At 43.2% G+C, this 22355-nt stretch overlaps 1 protein-coding gene across 1 annotated transcript in view; it reads left to right on the top strand.

Moving 5' to 3' along the window:
- Positions 1 to 22355, top strand: part of LOC112263272 (dedicator of cytokinesis protein 3-like) — a gene marked incomplete at its 5' end in the record, with an annotated part of 69863 nt that overhangs the window by 15267 nt on the left and 32241 nt on the right. The window contains 11 exons of the mRNA XM_042314878.1: positions 953 to 1013; positions 1269 to 1362; positions 4638 to 4786; positions 10245 to 10331; positions 10556 to 10660; positions 10817 to 10958; positions 13766 to 14019; positions 15634 to 15813; positions 17266 to 17356; positions 17468 to 17574; positions 20974 to 21092. Coding sequence (XP_042170812.1) covers positions 953 to 1013; positions 1269 to 1362; positions 4638 to 4786; positions 10245 to 10331; positions 10556 to 10660; positions 10817 to 10958; positions 13766 to 14019; positions 15634 to 15813; positions 17266 to 17356; positions 17468 to 17574; positions 20974 to 21092 — 1389 coding nt within the window. The remainder of the gene's footprint in view (positions 1 to 952; positions 1014 to 1268; positions 1363 to 4637; positions 4787 to 10244; positions 10332 to 10555; positions 10661 to 10816; positions 10959 to 13765; positions 14020 to 15633; positions 15814 to 17265; positions 17357 to 17467; positions 17575 to 20973; positions 21093 to 22355) is intronic.

Genomic DNA, 22355 nt, shown 5'->3' with positions numbered 1-22355 from the left:
GGTCTCCAGACGAGATAGATAGTCTCCAGACTAGATAGGTCTCCAGACGAGATAGATAGGTCTCCAGACTAGATAGATAGGTCTCCAGGCGAGATAGATAGGTCTCCAGACGAGATAGGTCTCCACACTAGATAGGTCTCCAGACGAGATAGGTCTCCAGACGAGATAGATAGGTCCCCAGACGAGATAGATAGGTCTCCAGACGAGATAGATAGGTCTCCAGACGAAATAGATAGGTCTCCAGACGAGATAGATAGGTCTCCAGACGAGATAGATAGGTCTCCAGACGAAATAGATAGGTCTCCAGACGAGATAGATAGGTCTCCAGACGAGATAGATAGGTCTCCAGACGAGATAGATAGGTCTCCAGACTAGATAGATAGGTCTCCAGACGAGATAGATAGGTCTCCAGGCGAGATAGGTCTCCAGGCGAGATAGATAGGTCTCCAGGTGAGATAGATAGGTCTCCAGGCGAGATAGATAGGTCTCCAGGCGAGATAGATAGGTCTCCAGACGAGGTAGATAGGTCTCCATACGAGGTAGATAGGTCTCCAGACGAGATAGATAGGTCTCCAGGCGAGATAGATAGGTCTCCAGGCGAGATAGATAGGTCTCCAGGCGAGATAGATAGGTCTCCAGACGAGATAGATAGGTCTCCAGGCGAGATAGATAGGTCTCCAGGCGAGATAGATAGGTCTCCAGGCGAGATAGATAGGTCTCCAGACGAGATAGATAGGTCTCCAGGCGAGATAGATAGGTCTCCAGACGAGATAGATAGGTCTCCAGACTAGATAGATAGGTCTCCAGACTAGATAGATAGGTCTCCAGACTAGATAGATAGGTCTCCACTTGTTGTTATGTAACCGTGGAGGGCAGAAGATAAGATGCATTACTATTCATTACTATTCATTACTATTCACCAATAACTGGACCGGTTCCTCTCTCTGTTTAGGGACTGCATGAAAGGAGACGAGACAGAGAACAAGAAGATTGGCTGTACTGTCAACCTGTTGGTAAGATACTGTAGACTCTGGCTGTACTGTCAACCTGTTGGTAAGACACTGTAGACTCTGGCTGTACTATCAACCTGCTGGTAAGATACTATAGACTCTGGCTGTACTGTCAACCTGTTGGTAAGATACTGTAGACTCTGGCTGTACTGTCAACCTGTTGGTAAAACAACCCACAACCTGTCACACTGCCATCCTGAGATAGTGGTGTAAAGGGGTTGTCTTGTTTTTAATATATTGTGTCTGTTTGTTCCGTAGAACTTCTACAAGTCAGAGATCAACAAGGAGGAGATGTACATCCGCTATATCCACAAGCTGTGTGGCATGCACCTCCAGGCTGAGAACTACACAGGTAATACAACATCCACAAGCTGTGTGGCATGCACCTCCAGGCTGACAACTACACAGGTAATACAACATCCACAAGCTGTGTGACATGCACCTCCAGGCTGAGAACTACACAGGTAATACAACATCCACAAGCTGTGTGGCATGCACCTCCAGGCTGACAACTACACAGGTAATACAACATCCACAAGCTGTGTGGCATGCACCTCCAGGCTGACAACTACACAGGTATGATACTCACACACAAACCTATTCACTCACAAAGGGAAAGAGTGTACTAGCTAGGGTTGCTAAGCTACCTGTAATTTACCAAAGTTACCGGAATCTTCAGTACTTTTGGTTAAAAAAACGAAAATCTATGTCAATCTATCGAAAATGTGGGGGATTTATACATTTAAAATTTTTTGTTATTCATATATACACTGAACAAAAATATAAACGTAACGTGTAACAGGTCCCGTGTTTCCTGAACTGAAATAAAAGATCCCAGAAATGTGCACAGATTTGTTTTACGTCCCTATTTGTGCACCTTGTGCACAGGTGCACCTTGTGCTGGGGGACAGTAAAAGGCCACTCTAAAATGTGCAGTTTTATCAAACAACACAATGCCATTGATGTCTCATGTTTTGGAGGAATTTTAATTTTATTTTATTTCAGCTTTATTTAACCAGGTAGGCTAGTTGAGAACACCTTTATTTAACCAGGTAGGCTAGTTGAGAACACCTTTATTTAACCAGGTAGTCTAGTTGAGAACACCTTTATTTAACCAGGTAGGCTAGTTGAGAACACCTTTATTTAACCAGGTAGGCTAGTTGAGAACACCTTTATTTAACCAGGTAGGCTAGTTGAGAACACCTTTATTTAACCAGGTAGGCTAAACAAGTTCTCATTTACAACTGTGACCTGGCCAAGATGAAGCATAGCAGTGTGAACAGACAACAACACAGAGTTACACATGGAGTAAACAATAAACAAGTCAATAACACAGTAGAAAAGAAGAAAGAGTCTATATACATTGTGTGCAATTGGCATGCTGACTGCAGGAATGTCCACCAGAGCCAGAGAATTCAATGTTAATTTCTCTACCATAAGCCGCCTACAACATCAGGGAATTTGACGGTACGTCCAACCGGCCATTGACAACAAATACATATTGACATAGTGAAATGTATAAAAGTTGTAAACAATGTATATATTCTTTATAAAGCATATTTCATGCTGAAACCCTAATATTTAACACCAATGGCAATCAAATCAAATCAAATTTATTTGTCACATACACATGGTTAGCAGATGTTAATGTGAGTGTAGCGAAATGCTTGTGCTTCTAGTTCCGACAATGCAGTAATAACCAACGAGTAATCTAACCTAAAAATTTCACAACAACTACCTTATACACACACAAGTGTAAAGGAATGAGTAAGAATATGTACATAAAGATATATGAATGAGTGATGGCCGAACGGCATAGGCAAGATGCAGTAGATGATATAGAGTACAGTATATACATATGAGATGAATAATGTAGGGTATGTTAACATTATATAAGGTGGCATTGTTTAAAGTGGCTAGTGATACATTTATTACATCAAATGTTTTCATTATTAAAGTGGCTGGAGTTGAGTCAGTGTCAGTGTGTTGGCAGCAGCCACTCAATGTTAGTGGTGGCAGTTTAACAGTCTGATGGCCTTGAGATAGAAGCTGTTTCTCAGTCTCTCGGTCCCAGCTTTGATGCACCTGTACTGACCTCGCCTTCTGGATGATAGCGGGGTGAACAGGCTGTGGCTCGGGTGGTTGTTGTCCTTGATGATCTTTATGGCCTTCCTGTGAAAAATCTTGTAGTTTAGGTGTCTTGGAGGGCAGGTAGTTTGCCCCCGGTGATGCGTTGTGTAGACCTCACTACCCTCTGGAGAGCCTTACGGTTGTGGGCGGAGCAGTTGCCGTACCAGGCGGTGATACAGCCCGACAGGATGCTCTCGATTGTGCATCTGTAAAAGTTTGTGAGTGCTTTTGGTGACAAGCCAAATTTCTTCAGACTCATGAGGTTGAAAAGGTGCTGCCTCGCCTTCTTCACCACGCTGTCTGTGTGGGTGGACCAATTCAGTTTGTCCGTGATAAAACTTACTACCCTCTCTACTGTCTCCACTACTGTCCCTTTGATGTGGATAGGGGGTGTGCTCCCTCTGCTGTTTCCTGAAGTCCACAATCATCTCCTTTGTTTTGTTGACATTGAGTGTGAGGTTATTTTCCTGACACAACACTCCGAGGGCCCTCACCTCCTCCCTGTAGGCTGTCTCATCATTGTTGGTAATCAGGCCTACCACTGTAGTGTCGTCTGCAAACTTGATGATTGAGTTGGAGGCGTGCATGGCCATGCAGTCGTCGGTGAACAGGGAGTACAGGAGGGGCTGAGAACGCACCCTTGTGGGGCCCCAGTGTTGAGGATCAGCGGGGTGGAGATGTTGTTACCTACCCTCACCACCTGGGGACGGCCCATCAGGAAGTCCAGTACCTAAGTTGATGGTTTGTATTTAGGATATTGTTTTGCTATTCTATTCTTTATTTTAAAATAATCTTATTTCATACATTGTATGTGTCATAAGGCCAAACATAGGGCCAGAGATAATTACAGACAACAGTGATAATCTGAAGTACCCCAAAAAGAACCATTAGATGTCTTGTGAAAGATTACATAAAATCCTTTCAAGATACCAACATTCTAGTAGTTTATTCCCTTTGCAACGTTAGTACTAGCTAATATCTCTGAAATAGCATTTTAAATAGCACTTTTAACATTGCCATGCTTGTAAATAAGAATGTGTTCTTAACTGACTTGCCTAGTTAAATAATTGTTCAATAAATAAATAAATATTACAAATTAAAATGCTTTACTATGAGTACAGCAATATGGCTTCATATCCACACATAACTTGAAAGGGATATCCTATAACTTCAAAGGGAATGTCTAATAACTCTATTTCTATAGATATACAGAGACTGTCTTCCCCTGCTGCTGAACTTGGAGCTGTTGTTCCCAATGAAGTACTGTATAAACTATATGTAGTATGTAACTCTCCATTCACCCTGCTGTGGTACTGGGAGTTCTACTGCACTTGTTCCTAGGGAGTTATAAACCTAAATGTTACTCTACAGAGGCTACGTTCACCCTGCTGTGGTACTGGGAGCTACTGCACTGAGGGAGTTCCTTGCACTACCCGGCTGTATGTTGTTCCTAGTGACGTATATAAACGATATGTTTGTCTAAATGTTACTCTACAGAGGCTGCGTTCACCCTGCTGTTGTACTGGGAGCTACTGCATTGGGAAGAGAGGCCTCTAAGGGAGTTCTTACACTACCCAGCCCAGAGTGAGTGGCATCGCAAAGAAGGCCTCAGTCGCAAGGTCATCCACTACTTCAACAAGGGAAAGGTAAGTGGAATATATACTGGAAAACATAGGAATGTCATCCACTACTTCAACAAGGACATTGTAGGTGAGAGAACACAATGGAAATCAACTGTCATCAATCGTTTCTCATAATCTAGAGTGTTCACCCATAAAAGTAATAAAATTAAAATTAATTCAAGGTTTATATGTGCATTTAATAGAGCATTATGTCAGAAAAATACAATAGTCCAACCCTCATGTCTCTATCATGTAGGGTTCAAATGTTACAAAATATTTACTGTGAGAATGCAGCATGTTTAGAGTGAATGGAACGTGCCGTCGCTGCTCAATAGAACTCGGTGACGCTGCTCCGCAGCAGACTTCAGACTTCAACTGACGAACTAGTGGCTGCAGGTTCGTGAGTGAAAACATGGGCTTTTTTCTAAATGAAATCCACTGAATACAAAAATAAATAGGGACTAAATATATATGTATTTACAAAGCTAAGCTTTAGCTAGTTAACAGGATAGCTAAGAGACACGATCCGCGAAGAACATCTGTTCCTGTTTTCATTCATTTCACGTCTTTCCCTTTAAATCGCCCCTTCTCTGTTGTTCATTTTAGTTAAAGTAGTGCCATATTATTTAATTGAATTTATAAAGTTAAAAAGTTTGGTTTTGAATTAGACCATTTGCATTTGTGAATATGAAATTTACCTAATATTATTAGCAGTTGAATTAAATATACTACATCTTTATCAATGCCAAAATATCTGAAATAAATCATTATGTCAAAACCATTAAATTGTACAACCGGTCCTATTTTTTTTTTTTTGTAACAAAATTATGTATGTCAATCCCAGAAAATATACTATATATACAGGTAAAACAACTAATGAAAAATGGTCTCCTTCTCCATTCCACAGAAATCACATTTAATAGTTAATATTCAGCTTGAATCTTTCCAAAACATGTTTCACAGGATAAATTCTGTATCACATTTTAAATGAAACTTTACCTTGTTACTGATACAATATTTGTTAGCAATTTTCCATGCTTTCCCTCATTGTATATCACCATAGATATCTGACCAAAATAATCTTGCTGAGGAAATTGTAGTATCACAAACAATATTCCTAATCTGTTTATTACTACATTTATTTTTGATGTTAATATTGCCAATGAATATATGTTCATGTAAATCTATGTTACTTACATCAACCACAGAGGATTTAAAAGAAGATACAACCCCCACTTGGAATCGCATCAAAAACAATTGCATATTCTTTCCGGGTTATTGGAATTTTAAACCATATGAGAGTAGATGTCCATTCTCATTCAGTAACTGACCAACCAAAATCATTTTATTCTCAAACCAGTTACAAAAAAAAGAGACATTTTTAAATTGTATATCTTTGTTGTTCCATAGAAAGTATCTGTGAGGGGAAAAATTGTTTATACGCTAACATCCAAGCTAAAATGGCCTGCTTATGGAATTTGGCCAGTTTTACTGGGATTTTATCAACATCAAAAGCAAAAATTCTAAACCACCAACAGTGTTAAATAAATACTTAGGGAAGACATTCCAAATGCTGTTCTGGTTCTTAACATACTTCAGAATCCAATTTATTTTAAAAGTATTATTTAGAGTATTGAAATCTAAAACCTCAAGATCTCCTTGTTCTTGGGTATTGGTGAGAATATCTTTCCGTAGATAGTGAGGCTTGTTCCACCAAATATAATTATATAGAATCTAAGTCCTTTACAATTTTGGGGGGTGATTCAAGTGATAACGAGACATAAACCGATCTGGATAACCCTTCAGCTGTGGACAATAAAACCCCTACCGTATAACGAAATATCTCTCAGCAACCAGAGGTTCAACTTCTTCTTTGTTTTCTCAAAAAATGGGCTTAACGTTTAAGTCACTCCTTTGTTTTTCATCCTTGCATATAACAATCCAAGATAAGTAACCTTATCTTTAATTGGGATACCATATATTTCCTGGAAAACACAATCCTTGAGTGGAAATAAGACTGACTTATCGATATTAATTTTCTAACACAAAACCTTCAATACAGGAGACCTCATTCCTGTTTCTTAAAAATGTGGTGGTATCATCATAATAATAATAATATCATCAGCCAGTTGACATAGTTTAAATTCATTGCCAAGTGCTGAAACACCTTGAAAATTCCCTTTTTTGATATGAAAGGCCATAATTTGAGTAACCAATAAAAACACAAATGGACTTATTGGGCAGCCCTGTCTAATACCACGGCCAATATTAAATCTTTGGGATGTCCCGTGAGCTAATTTTACAGAGCTAGTACAACCACTATATAAAGTTTGGCCTGCTTTCAAAAAGAAGTCACCAAACCCCAAAAAACATATTGCTTTGAAAATAAACTCACGTTCTACATTGTCAAAAGCTCTATAAAAATCAACAAACATAAGAAAACTATCATCAAGGATGAGGTCATTATAGTCAATCATGTCTAAGATCAACCTGATTTTATTACTAATGTGTCGACATGCATAAAACCAGATTGTTCTTCATCAATTATATGATGCAAGCCTTATTTCAACTTCTTAGCAAATACAAGGTCAAATAATTTCCCATCATTATTCAACAGGCTAATGGGTCTCCAGTTGTCTATATAAAGAGTATCCTTATTAGGTTTGGGAATCAAAGTAATTACACCTTGCTTTTTAAGGAAGCCGGTAACTCCCATTTTTCTATTGATTCTTGGAACATAGAATGAAAGGAATCAATTTATCATTGAATGTTTTATAAAACTCACCTTATTAAACCATCATTTCCAGGGAGCCTTTTATCTCAATTTCAGATAACTCATCATCACAAAAATCCCTGAAATCATTATCTATCTTCTTAGCAATGTTTGCTACATTATCTAAGAAAATATCCATATTGGAAGTTGACTGAGCTGATGTATACAGAATCTGATGAAACTGGGCAACATGCTGAGAGATTTCTTTTGGATTTTCATTGGGAATATTATTAATCATTCATTTACATATGAAAGTCTTTTCGCCTGCCCTTTTTTCTAAATTAAAGAAATATTCTGTATTTTTCTCTCCCTCTTCCATCCATTTTCATCTTGATCTTACAAACGCTCCCCGAGCCTTTTCCTCAAGGATACAGTCTAACTGCATGTGTAATGATGATAGCTCCAGTAATTTCTGATTAGTCGGTTCGTTTTTTTTTAGTACAATGCATTATTCCCTTTATGATGTCATATTCTTTCTCTCTCTTGGCACAAGCAATTTCTTTCCCCATTGAAATAGCCAAAAGCCTTATATCAAATTTCATTAGCTCTCAGTAACTTCCAAATCAAATCAAATTTTATTGGTCACGTACACATGGTTAGCAGATGTTAATGTGAGTGTAGCGAAATGCTTGTGCTTCTAGTTACAACCGTGCAGTAATATCTAACAAGTATCTAACAATTTCACAACAACTACCTTATACACACAAGTGTAAAGGAATGAATAAGAATATGTACATAAAATATATGAATGAGTGATGGCCGAATGGCATAGGCAAGATGCAGTGGATGGTATAGAGTACAGTATATACATATGAGATGAGTAATGTAGGGTATGTAAACATTATATAAAGTGGCATTGTTTAAAGTGGCTAGTGATTTGAGTCCGTATGATGGCAGTAGCCACTCAATGTTAGTGGTGGCTGTTTAACAGTCTGATGGCCTTGAGATAGAAGCTGTTTTTCAGTCTCTCGGTCACTGCTTTGATGCACCTGTACTGACCTCGCCTTCTGGAAGATAGCGGGGTGAACAGGCAGTGGCTCGGGTGGTTGTTGTCATAACACAGGCACAATTCCAGTATTTATCAATAATTCCTGCTACTTCCTTCTTAAATACTTCATTCTCTAGTAATGTCTTATTCATTTTCCAGCAACCTTTACTAACTTTTTTTTGGTTGACAAACCATGCATATTTATCTTTATTGAGATCCCTTTGTGGTCTGTTAAAATAGATGGTTCAATCGAGACTGTATCAACTTTGTCGGCCATATCTTCAGGTATCAGCCAGAAATCAATACGGGATTGTTGATAAATCTTTGGTACTCCATGTAAACATAATCTTATCTTGGGTTCTTATATCTCCAAATATCTAGAACACCTAACCTTAGACATATATTCCTTATCTCACAAACAGAATTGCTGTCCTCAGGAGGCCATCTATCTAGATTATCATGTAATACTGTGTTAAAATTCCCCACCCCATATTACTTTGGCCAATGGATATTTAGACATAATTTTACTTTGTTTCCTCTCAATGTCTCTAAATAAAATACAGTTACTTGACTTGTTATTGGAAACATAAGTATTTACAACAATGAATTGAACGTTGTTGACTTCTACCAATAGTATAATATAATATAATATAATAATCTCCCTGTCTTCTTCATGACTCAATATATGACCCTTAAAGTTGCCTTTTAAAATAGCGACACCTGCTGACCGATTTAGTTCCAAATATCATTCTCCCATTGGCACCTCCAAAACGCAGTATCTTTAATATTTATTTATATTTATCTATTCATTTATAATATTTATCTTTCTTTAATTGACATAAAAGCCTACGCTTAGACAGCCAAGGATTTTGGATGTGAAAATTCGAAGGTATCAAGTTGATTTTGATTGGTCCAGCCAACGGAAACACCTCCAAATGGTACCACCTGACAACACCAAATATGGAAGAGATACAACCAAGATTTACGCAGTCTAAACTTCCAAAGATCACAGCAAATTAACGCCTTTATTTCATCAACAGTGTCAAGAACAAGTATATTAAGGTTATAACATTGTAGAGATCTAATCTAAGGATTCGTTGAATGTCATTTATAATGACGTAGGGGCAGAGGGAAACTATGTTTTAACATTACTGTCACAGCACCCTTTTGAATCACCCCAACAGCTTGTGAAATCACAATTATTATATATTTGTACCTTTTTATTTAACTAGTCAGTTAAAGAACAAATTCAGATTTACAATGACGACCTACACCGGCCAAACCCGGACGGCCGGGCCAATTGTGCACCGCCCCTATGGGACTCCACAATCACAGCCGGTTGTGATACAGCCTGGATTCGAACCAGGGTGTCTGTACTTGACACCTCTTGCATTGAGATGCAGTTCCTTTAGACTGCTGCGCCACTCGGGAGCACCACAATGATGACAAAAGGTTTACCTACTAATTGTTTGCCTCATTTTGAAATGTCATCGTGTTTTTCCGAGCCACTATAATGTAATTTTGATGACATCTTCATCAGCGTCAATTGAGAACGCATTGAGTAGAACGCAACAATAATTAATAAAGAGAATCTTCATAACGACATTGTGACACAACGTGCAAAACCCATGAAAAGCAGTATTTGTCCCTTTTGAAAGCCAACAAATGACTGATCAATTTTCACCCTGTGATTGTTTATTTTGCTCTGTGTGTTTCTCCAGTGCTGGGAATACGGGGTACCCTTGTGCAGAGAGCTGGCTTTCCAGTATGAGACATTATACGACTACCAAAGCCTCAGCTGGATAAGGGTGAGTAGATGTTGTAGTCGCTGCAGATTGTGGGGTTTTAGTCTGGGTTTCTGTATAAGCACTTTGTGACATCTGCTGATGTAAAAAGGGCTTTATAAATATATTTGATCGATTGATTGATTGAGTTACCAAGCTTTTCACCTAAATATACACCGTTGATGTGAATGGGAGAATTGCACAACATGTTTATTTTGTAGAACATAATAATGATTGTGATTGGTTAGAAAATGGAAGCTGCTTACTATGACAGCATCATGGAGCAGCAACGTCTAGAGCCAGAGTTCTTCAGAGTGGGCTTCTACGGACGCAAGTTCCCCTTCTTCCTAAGGGTGAGTCAATCCAACTGTATGGGGCACATCTCAAATGACAGCCTATTGCCTACCCTAGATAGGGCACTATTTCGGACCAGAGATACATAAGGAATTAGACACAATCAATGTCCTTATACTTTTGAATATTCTGGTTCTTCCATGTTGTGCCACTAGAACAAGGAGTTTGTCTGCCGCGGTCATGACTACGAACGGCTTGAAGCCTTCCAGCAAAGGATGCTGGGAGAATTCCCACAAGCCATTGCCATGCAGCACCCTAATCAACCAGACGAGGCCATCTTACAGTGTGATGCCCAGTGTATCCTTCTGAAACAAAGTGAGAATGGGAACTGTACTGTGTGTGTGTGTGTGTGTGTCACGTTCTGACCTTTATTTCCTTTGTTTTGTATTTATTTAGGATGGTCAGGGCGTGAGTTGGGTGGGCAGTCTATGTTTGTTTTTCTATGATTTGGGATTTCTATGTTTCGGCCTAGTATGGTCTCAATCAGAGGCAGGTGTCATTAGTTGTCTCTGATTGAGAATCATACTTAGGTAGCCTGGGTTTCACTGTTTGTTTGTGGGTGATTGTCTATGTTGATGGCTTGTTTCAGTACAGTTCTTTCAGCGTAGCTCGCATTAGCTTCAGGGTTGTTATTTTGTTTACTGTTTTTGTATAGTGTTCAGTGTTTTCTTTATTCAAATTCATGATGAACACATATCACGCCGCATTTTGGTCCTCCGATCCTTCTCGCCTCTCCTCTTCAGATGAAGAGGAGGACGATGTGACAGAATCCCCACCAACCAAGGAACAAGCGGCGTGGTAAAAGACAGCGACGACAGCAGCAGCAGCAGCAACAACAGCGGCCAGCATCACAGGACTCCTGGACATGGGAGGAGATACTGAACGGAGAGGGACCCTGGGCACAGGCTGGGGAATATCGCCGCCCCAAAGCAGAGCTGGAGGCAGCGAAAGCTGAGCGGCGGCGATATGAGGAGGCAACACGGCACTGCGACAGGTACGAGGCAGCCCCCCAAAAAATGGGGGGGCAGACGAGTGTGGGGCTAAGCCAGGTAGCAGACCTGAGCTGACTCCTCGTGCTTATTATAAGCAGCGCATTACTGGTCAGGCACCGTGTTATGCGGTTAAGCGCACGGTGTCGCCAGTACGTGCCCATAGCCCGGTGCGCTATAGGGCAGCCCCGAGAGTGCCATGCGAGTGTGGGAATCGAGCCAGGGCGTATGGTGCCTGCTCAGCGGGTCTGGTCGCCGGTACGCAGTTTTGGTCCAGGGTATCCTGCGCGGCTCTGCGTACTGTGTCTCCGGGGCGCTGGGAGGGTGCAGTGTGTCCTCTGCCTGCGCTCCGCTCGTGCTGGGCAAATGTGGGTGTGGAGCCTAAAGGAGAGGTGCATGTAGTAAGCACTAGATCTCAGTGCTTACCCACAGCCCGGTTCAACCTGTGCCTGCACTCTGGAGGGTACGGGCTAGAGCAGTAATCCAGCCTGGGGAAGTGATGCCAAGGCTGCGCACCAGAGCTCCAGTGCTCCCCCACAGCCCGGTCCTTCAGGTGCCTCCTCCTAACACCAAGCCTCCTGAAGTCTCCCCAGCCTGGTGGTTCCTGTGGCAGCCCCATGCACCAGGCTGTCTCTCTGTCTCCTCCCTGCAGGTGGTCCCGCCTGTCCGGGGCGCTACTGCCGCAGTCTCCCGCCTGTCCGGGCGCTGCTGCCGGAGTCTCCCGCCTGTCCGGCGCTGCTGCCGGAGCCCTCAGCCCAGAGGCGCCTTAGCCCAGAGGCGCCGGAGCCCCTTAGCCCAGATGAGCCAGAGCCCCCGCCCCTCTGTCCCGAGCCCCCGCCCCTCTGTCCCGAGCCCCCGCCCCTCTGTCCCGAGCCGCCGCCCCTCTGTCCCGAGCTGCCCCTCTGTCCATTGAGAAGAGTTAACATGGTTAGGAAGCCACGGCGGCGGACTAAGACAATGGTGAAGTGGGGTCCGCGTCCCGCGCAAGAGCCGCCACCACAGACAGACGCCCACCCAGACCCTCCCCTATAGGTTAAGGTTTTGCGGCCGGAGTCCGCACCTTTGGGGGGGGGGGTACTGTCACGTTCTGACCTTTATTTCCTTTGTTTTGTATTTATTTAGTATGGTCAGGGCGTGAGTTGGGTGGGCAGTCTGTTTGATTTTCTATGATTTGGGATTTCTATGTTTCGGCCTAGTATGGTCTCAATCAGAGGCAGGTGTCATTAGTGGTCTCTGATTGAGAATCATACTTAGGTAGCCTGGGTTGCACTGTTTGTTTATGGGTGATTGTCTATGTTGATGGCTTGTTTCAGCGCAGCTCGCATTAGCTTCAGGGTTGTTATTTTGTTTACTGTTTTTGTATAGTGTTCGGTGTTTTCTTTATTAAAATTCATGATGAACACATATCACGCCGCATTTTGGTCCTCCGATCCTTCTCGCCTCTCCTCTTCAGATGAAGAGGAGGATGACCGTGACAGAGTGTGTGTGTGTACACTGAGGAACACCTTCCTAATGTTGCACCCCCCTTTTTTGTCCTCAGAACAGCCTCAATTCGTCGGGGCAGGAACTCTACAAGGTGTCGAAAGCATTCCCCAGGGATGCTGGCCCATGTTGACTCCAATGATTCCCACAGTTGTGTCAAGATGGCTGAATGTCCTTTGGGTGGTGGACCATTCTTGATACACACAGGAAACTTTTGTGAAGCGTGAAAAACCCAGCGGCGTTGCAGTTCTTGACACAAACCGGTGCGCCTACTACCATACCCCGTTCAAAGGCAGTTGTCTTGTCCATTCACCCTCTGAATGGCACACATACACAATACTTACACAATCCACGTCTCAATTGTCTCAAGAATTAAAAATCCTTCTTTAACCTGTCTCCTCTCCTTCATCTACACTGACTGAAGTGGATTTAACAAGTGACATCAATAAGGGATCATAGCTTTCACCTGGATTCACCTGGTCAGTCTATGTCTGGCCAGGTTTTCTTAATGTGTTGTACACTTGGTGTATATGTGTGTGTGTGGTAGAGTGATTGTATCATACATGTATGTGTATTCCAAATGGAAAACACACTCCCACCCAGGCATCTTCTCCTTGACGCGGTACCTCTCAGACCTGCAGATCTATGCGGTGACGCCGGTTCCGGAGAATGTCAAAATTCTCCAAATGGACCGCGTTCCAGACCGCATCAAGAGCTTCTACCGTGTCAACAACGTGCGCCGCTTTCGATACGACCGGCCCTTCCACAAAGGATCCAAAGACCGAGAGAACGAGTTCAAGAGCTTGTGGATCGAGAGGACTACGCTGATCCTCACACATCCTCTTCCTGGTATCTCCCGCTGGTTTGAGGTGGAGAAGAGAGAGCTGGTGAGTGACACTACATAGCCGTGACAGTAATACTCCTCTGTAGCTCAGTTGATAGAGTATGGGGGTTCGATTCCCCGGAACACCCACGTGTAAAATGCGTTTTTGATGGAAGTTTCTGTGAAATGGCTTGTATTATTATTAGACCTGTGTTGGTGCTGCAGATGGAAAAAAAGTGTTACATCTGTCTGTGAGGAGGATGTAATGTAGCATGCATGAGAGCATCAGCTGTTCCCGGGACGACGCTCTTTGTAGCCGATGTGAGCAAGACCTTTAAACAGGTCAACGTTCACAAAGCCGCAGGGCCAAACGGATTACTAGGTTGTGAACTCAAAGCATGCGCGGACCAACTGTCAAGTGTCTTCACTGACATTTTCAACCTCTCCTGACCGAGTCTGTAGTACCTACATGTTTCAAGCAGACAACCATAGTCTCTGTGCCCAAGAGTGCGAAGGTAACCTTCCTAAATGACTACCGCCCCGTAGCACTCACGTCAGTAGCCATGAAGTTTTTGAAAGGCTGGTCATGGCTCACATCCACACCATCATCCTGGAAAACCTAGACCCTCTCCAATTGGCATACCGTCCCAACAGATCCACAGATGACGCAATCTGAATCACACTCCACACTGCCCTTTCCCACCTGGACAAAAGGAACACCTTTGTGAGAATGCTGTTCATTGACTAAGTCCTGGACTTCCTGACGGGCTGCCCCCAGGTGGTGAGGGTAGGTAACAACACATCCGCCACGCTGATCCTTAACACGGGGTCCCTCAGGGATGCGTGCTCCGTCCCCTCCTGTACTCCCTGTTCACCCACCACTGCATGGCCAAGCACAACTCCAACACCATCATTAAGTTTGCTGACGACACAACAGTGGTAGGCCTGACCACCGACAACTATGAGACTGTCTATAGGGAGGAGGTCAGAGACCTGGCCGTGTGGTGCCAAGACAACAACCTCTCCTCAATGTGAGGAAGTCAAAGGAGATGATCGTGGACTACAGGAAAAGGAGACTCCAGTCATCGAAGTCGTGGACTGTTCTCTCTGCTGCCGCATGGCAAGCAGTACCGAAGTCTAGGACCAAATGGGCTCCTTAACAGCTTCTACCCCCAAGTCATGAGACTGCTGAAGAATTCATCAAATGGGCTCCTTAACAGCTTCTACCCCCAAGTCATGAGACTGCTGAATTCATCAAATAGCCACCAGGACTATTTACATTGACCCCCTTTGTTTTTACACTGCGGCTACTCACTGTTTATTATCCATGAATAGTAACTTTACCCCCACCTACATGTACAAATGACCTCGACTAACCTGTATCCCCACACAATGACTCGGTATATAGCCTCGGTATTGTTATTGTCATTTTGTGTTACTTTTGATTTGATTTTTATTACTTTTGTTCATTTAGTAAATATTTTATTAACTTGAACTTGTGCTGCATTTTTGGTTAAGGGCTTGTAAGGATTTCTGTTGTATTCGGCGCATGTGACAAATAAAATGTGATAACATGCAAGTTACTTGCATTGTGTTGTCCAGGTGGAAGTCAGTCCTCTGCTTCCTCTTCCTCCTCCTCAGGTCCTGTTACAGTACTTCTGTTGTGTGTGTTGTCTAGGTGGAGGTGAGTCCTCTGGAGAATGCCATCTGCGTGGTGGAGAACAAGAACCATGAGCTGCGGACCCTGATCAGCCAGTACCAACACAAGCAGCTCCATGGCAACATCAACCTGCTGTCCATGTGTCTCAATGGGGTCATTGACGCTGCCGTCAACGGGGGCATCACCAGATACCAGGAGGTAGGTGCCACCATAGAACCAGGGGAGAGTCCTCATAAGAGTGAATTTCATAAAAATAGTCAAATATTTAAAAATGTTACCTTTTAGGTAAAACTTTACTAAATATATTCACATCACCAAAGGTGATGAAGGTCTACAGTAGCCTCTACAGTAGCCTCAACAGCACTCTGTAGGGTAGCACCATGGTGTAGCCGGAGAACAGCTATCCTCCGTCCTCCTCTGGTTACATTGACTTCAATACACAACCTAGGAGGCTCATGGTTCTCACCCCCTTCCATAGACATACACAGTAATTATGACAACTTCCAGAGGACGTCTTCCAACCTATCAGAGCTCTTGCAGCATGAACTAACATGTTGTTCACCCAATCAAATTAATCTAGTACTGAAAGTATAAGCTACAGCTAGCTAGCACTGCAGTGCATAAAATATGGTGGGTAGTTGACTCAGAGAGATATAGAGAGTAGTTGATCAGTTTTTAACAAATTAATTTCTTCCAAAATTAAGGAGGAGAGAGAGAGACCTATATTTGGTTGTATTTTTGAACTTTCCCTTTCACTTAGCTAGCAAATGCTGCTAGCTAGTTTGCCTAACCAGCACAAAGTGAGTGTGATGCTATGTTAGCTAGCTGGCTATGGCTATCCAACACTGGAACTCTTCCAAGTTGGGTTTTATTAATTTATTGCCACTGGGGCCCGTTGGTGTAACTGCTAAACTGCTTGCTGCTGACTGTACACTGTACTGCGTGATTGTAGCAGGTTTACTAATGTATTAGTTCTAGAAACTATGTTCACTATGATGTTAATACGATGACAACGATGTAGGCTGTGTGTGGCCGTTAGCGTTTATGATATGAAGGTTTGTCTTGGAAAGGTTTATTCGTCTGGTCACAGACCGCTGATGTGTTGTGCACTGAAGTCCACAAGCAAATGGAAAAGGTGCGAGGACATCGTGCAGATGTGAGAAGGAATACAACGAACAAGGGATCATGCTTTTTTACGTGGTTTCTATGAAAGTGAACTGTGTGTGCGTGTGATCAGGGGTGTATTAATTTAGCCGATTCTGTAAAAAAAAAAAAAAATCTTAAACTGAAACAATTGGAATGAAACCGGGATAAACATAACTGAATTTGTCCAATAAAAAACTCTGTCTTTTCAAATGCAGACACATTTTGTCCTAAACCTGAAGAGTGGAGGGGAAGCATGTAAATGATGAACAGCAGGGGTCCCAGGACTAAACCTTGAGGCACGCCTTGCTTGACAGGGGCTGGGGTGGATGAACGGCAGGGGTCCCAGGACTAAACCTTGAGGCATGCCTTGCTTGACAGGGGCTGGAGTCTCTGAGGAACACAAAACTCTTGCTTGTTTTAGAATATACTTTGGGGGGTATTTTCTTAGATATACCGTCCCCTTACATCACGTATGTCTGTCTGTCTTGTCCCTCCCTCAACCAGGCCTTCTTTGATAAGGAGTACATCAGCAGCCACCCAGAAGACACAGAGAAGATCACTGCCCTCAAAGACCTCATGCAGGAACAGGTACAGTATTGGTCTGTCTGTATCTTATCTGTCTGTATCTTAATGTTGAGATCAAATTAAAACGTGGCAATAAACTGAAACTCACTGAAGCTGTTGCTGTCTGCTGTTGTAGGTTTACATCCTGGGGCGGGGCTTGCGGTCCATGACAAGCTGGTGCACCCTGAAATGCGTCCCCTGCACAAGAAGCTGATAGATCAGTTCCAGATGATGAGGAGCAGTCTCTATGTGAGTGACTTTTTCAGCAGTCTCTATGTCAGTGGCTTTTTTCAGCAGTCTCTATGTGAGTGTCTTTTTCAGCAGTCTCTATGTGAGTGGCTTTTTCAGCAGTCTCTCAAGATGCGTCCTTTGAGCCTTATCCACTTCTGTCTGGTGAAGTTGTTTCTAGAAGTATCTTCAGTCAGATATTCAATCATACACATAAATCTCCAGAGAGCGTTTTCCGCACTACTTGCCGGATGGAGGGATGCTGACAAGTGGTTTAAGGAACCGGCAGTCCCATGCTGTGACCCGGTTATTGCTGACGGCACAACGGGCTCAGAAATCATTCAGTACAGGTAGCCGGACTGACACTTTCTACATCTAGACTAGGGTCAACTCCACTTTCTACATCTAGACTGGGGTCAACTCCACTTTCGACATCTAGACTAGGGTCAACTCCACTTTCGACATCTAGACTAGGGTCAACTCCACTTTCTACATCTAGACTAGGGTCAACTCCACTTTCTACATCTAGACTAGGGTCAACTCCACTTTCTACATCTAGACTAGGGTCAACTCCACTTTCTACATCTAGGCTAGGGTCAACTCCACTTTCTACATCTAGACAAGTTCCACAGACATGTGACTAACAGAAATGGAATAATGTGTCCCTGAACAAAGGGGGGGGGTGGGTTAAAATCAAAAGTAACAGTCAGTATCTGGTGTGGCCACCAGCTGCATTAACCTCTTGATACTAGCCATCCCGGATCCGGGATCGTGAATACAGCCTCAAGCTCATTACCATAACGCAACGTTAACTATTCATGAAAATCGCAAATGAAATGAAATTAATATGCTAGCTCTCAAGCTTAGCCTTTTGTTAACAACACTGTCATCTCAGATTTTCAAAATATGCTTCTCAACCATAGCAAAACAAGCATTTGTGTAACAGCTAGTGTAGCTAGCGTAGCTAGCGTAGCATTTAGCGTTAGCATCAGCAGGCAACATTTTCACAAAAACAAGAAAAGCATTCAAATAAAATCATTTACCTTTGAAGAACTTCAGATGTTTTCAATGAGGAGACTCTCAGTTAGATAGCAAATGTTCAGTTTTTCCAAAAGGATTATTTGTTTAGGACAAATCGCTCTGTTTTGTTCATCACGTTTAGCTACGAAAAACCTGTATCCAGGAGTGTAATTATCCCCGCAGCTCATTAGCATAACACAACGTTAACTATTCATGAAAATCGCAAATGAAATGAAAGTAATATGCTAGCTCTCAAGCTTAGCCTTTTGTTAACAACACTGTCAACTCAGATTTTCAAAATATGCTTCTCAACCATAGCAAAACAAGCATTTGTGTAACAGCTACGTAGCTAGCGTAGCTAGCGTAGCATTTAGCGTTAGCATCAGCAGGCAACATTTTCACAAAAACCAGAAAAGCATTCAAATAAATAATTTACCTTTGAAGAACCTCAGATGTTTTCAATGAGGAGACTCTCAGTTAGATAGCAAATGCTCAGTTTTTCCTGAAAGATTATTTGTTTAGGAGAAATCGTCACGTTTGGCTACCAAAAAAAACGGAAAATTCAGTCATCAAAACGCCAAACTTTTTCCAAATTAACTCCATAATATCGACTGAAACATGGTAAACGTTGTTTAGAATCAATCCTCAAGGTGTTTTTCACATATCTCTTCGATGATATATCGTTCGTGGAAGTCTCCTCTCTCCCTCAATCACATGGATCAATGCGTGCAGCTTGGAGATTACGCACCAATTTAGACAAAGGACACCGGGCGGACCCCTGGTAAATGTAGTCTCTTATGGCCAATCTTCCAATGATATGCCTACAAATACGTCACAATGCTGCAGACACCTTGGAGCAACGACAGAAAGGGCAGGCTCATTCCTGGCGCATTCACAGCCATATAAGGAGACAATGGAAAACAGAGCCTCAAAAATTCTGCTCATTTCCTGTTTGAAGTTTCATCTTGGTTTCTCCTGTAGCATGAGTTCTGTGGCACTCACAGATAATATCTTTGCAGTTTTGGAAACGTCAGAGTGTTTTCTTTCCAAAGCTGTCAATTATATGCATAGTCGAGCATCTTTTCGTGACAAAATATTGCGCTTAAAACGGGCACGTTTTTATCCATAAATTAAAAGAGCGCCCCCTATATCCAAGAAGTTAAGTACTGCAGTGCATCTCCTCCTCATGGACTGCACCAGATTTGCCAGTTCTTGCTGTGAGATGTTACCCCACTCTTCCACCAAGGCACCTGCAAGTTCCCAGACATTTTGGGGGGGAATGTCCCTAGCCCTCACCCTCCGATCCAACAGGTCCCAGATGTGCTCAATGGTATTGAGATCACGGCTCTTCGCTGACCATGGCAGAACACTGACATTCCTGTCTTGCAGGAAATCACACACAGAACGAGCAGTATGGCTTATGTCATTCATTGTCATTCTGGAGGGTCATGTCAGGATGAGCCTGCAGGAAGAGTACCACATGAGGGAGGAGGATGTCTTCCCTGTAATGCACAGCGTTGAGATTGCCTGCAATGACAACAAGCTCAGTCTGATGATTCTGTGACGCATCGCCCCAGACCATGACGGACCCTCCACCTCCAAATCGATCCCGTTCCAGAGTACAGACCTCGGTGTAACGCTCATTCCTTTGACGATAAAAGCGAATCCGACCATCACCCTGGTGAGACAAAACCGCAACTCATCAGTGAAGTCCTGTCTCATCAGCCAGTTCTGTCTGGTCCAACGACAGTGGGTTTGTGCCCATAGGCGACGTTGTTGCTGGTGATGTCTTAGAAAAGGCCTACAAGCCCTCAGTCCAGCCTCTCTCAGCCTATTGCGGACAGTCTGAGCACTGATGGAGGGATTGTGCATTCCTGGTGTAACTCGGGCAGTTGTTGTTGCCATCCTGTACCTGTCCCACAGGTGTGATGTTCAGATGTACCGATCCTGTGCAGGTGTTGTTACACGTGGTCTGCCACTGTGAGGACGATCAGCTGTCCGTCCTGTCTCCCTGTAGCCCTGTCTTAGGCGTCTCACAGTACAGACATTGCAATTTATTGCCCTAGCCACATCTTTATGCCTCCTTACAGCATGCCTAAGACACGTTCTCGCAGATGAGCAGGGACCCTGGAAATCTTTATTTTGGTGTTTTTCAGAGTCAGTAGAAAGGCCTCTTTAGTGTCCTAAGTTTTCATAACTATGACCTTCATTTGCCTACCGTCTGTAAGCTGTTAGTGTATTAATGACCGTTGTTCCACCGGTGCATGTTCATTAATTGTTTATGGTTCATTGAACAAGCATGGGAAACCGTGTTTAAACCCTTTACAATGAAGATCTGTGAAGTTATTTTGACAGGGTCCTGAAAAAGGGACGTTTATTTAGTGTTTTCTCTCTCTACAGGGTCTGCCGGGACTGGACAAGCTGAGTCCTGCCTGTTCTAGTGTCAGCACCACAAGAGGCATCCTGGCTACGCACAGCCCCATGAGCCCTGACAGCTTCAAACTCATTCACAGGCACAGGTGAGGCATACACACAGAGATATGGTCACACACACACACACAGAGAGATATGGTCACACACAGAGAGATATGGTCACACACAGAGAGATATGGTCACACACAGAGAGATATGGTCACACACACACAGATATATGGTCACACACACACAGATATATGGTCACACACACACAGAGATATGGTCACACACACACACAGAGATATGGTCACACACACACACACAGATATGGTCACACACACATATATGGTCACACACACACACACACACACACAGATATGGTCATACACACACACACAGATATGGTCATACACACACACACAGATATGGTCACACACACACACACACACACAGATATGGTCACACACACACACATATATGGTCACACACACACACACACACACACACACACACACAGATATGGTCACACACACACACACACACACACAGATATGGTCACACACACACACACACACACAGATATGGTCACACACACACAGATATGGTCACACACACACACAGATATGGTCACACACACACACACACACAGATATGGTCACACACACACACACACAGAGATATGGTCACACACACACACACACACACACACACACAGATATGGTCACACACACACACACAGATATGGTCACACACACACACACAGATATGGTCACACACACACACACACACACACACACACACACACAGATATGGTCACACACACACACACACACACACACACAGATATGGTCACACACACACACACACACAGATATGGTCTCACACACACACACAGATATAGTCACACACACACACACAGATATGGTCACACACACACACACACAGATATGGTCACACACACACACACAGATATGGTCACACACACACACACAGATATGGTCACACACACACAGATATGGTCACACACACACACACACACACAGATATGGTCACACACACACACACACACACACACACACACACACAGATATGGTCACACACACACACAGATATGGTCACACACACACACACACACACACACACAGATATGGTCACACACACACACACACACACAGATATGGTCACACACACACACACACACACAGATATGGTCACACACACACACACAGATATATGGTCACACACACACGCAGGCAAGCATACAATTCCATTCCTCTACCACAGGTGATTTCAGTGCTCTCACGAGTCACGGCACAAATCTTCCCCCTCCCCGAACCTTCTCTCCCTCCAACCCCTCCCCAACTTTT

Source organism: Oncorhynchus tshawytscha, unplaced genomic scaffold, assembly GCF_018296145.1.
Source record: "Oncorhynchus tshawytscha isolate Ot180627B unplaced genomic scaffold, Otsh_v2.0 Un_contig_9496_pilon_pilon, whole genome shotgun sequence".
In the NCBI taxonomy this organism is placed as follows: Eukaryota; Metazoa; Chordata; class Actinopteri; order Salmoniformes; family Salmonidae; genus Oncorhynchus; species Oncorhynchus tshawytscha.
This window is presented reverse-complemented; position numbering and strand designations above follow the sequence as displayed.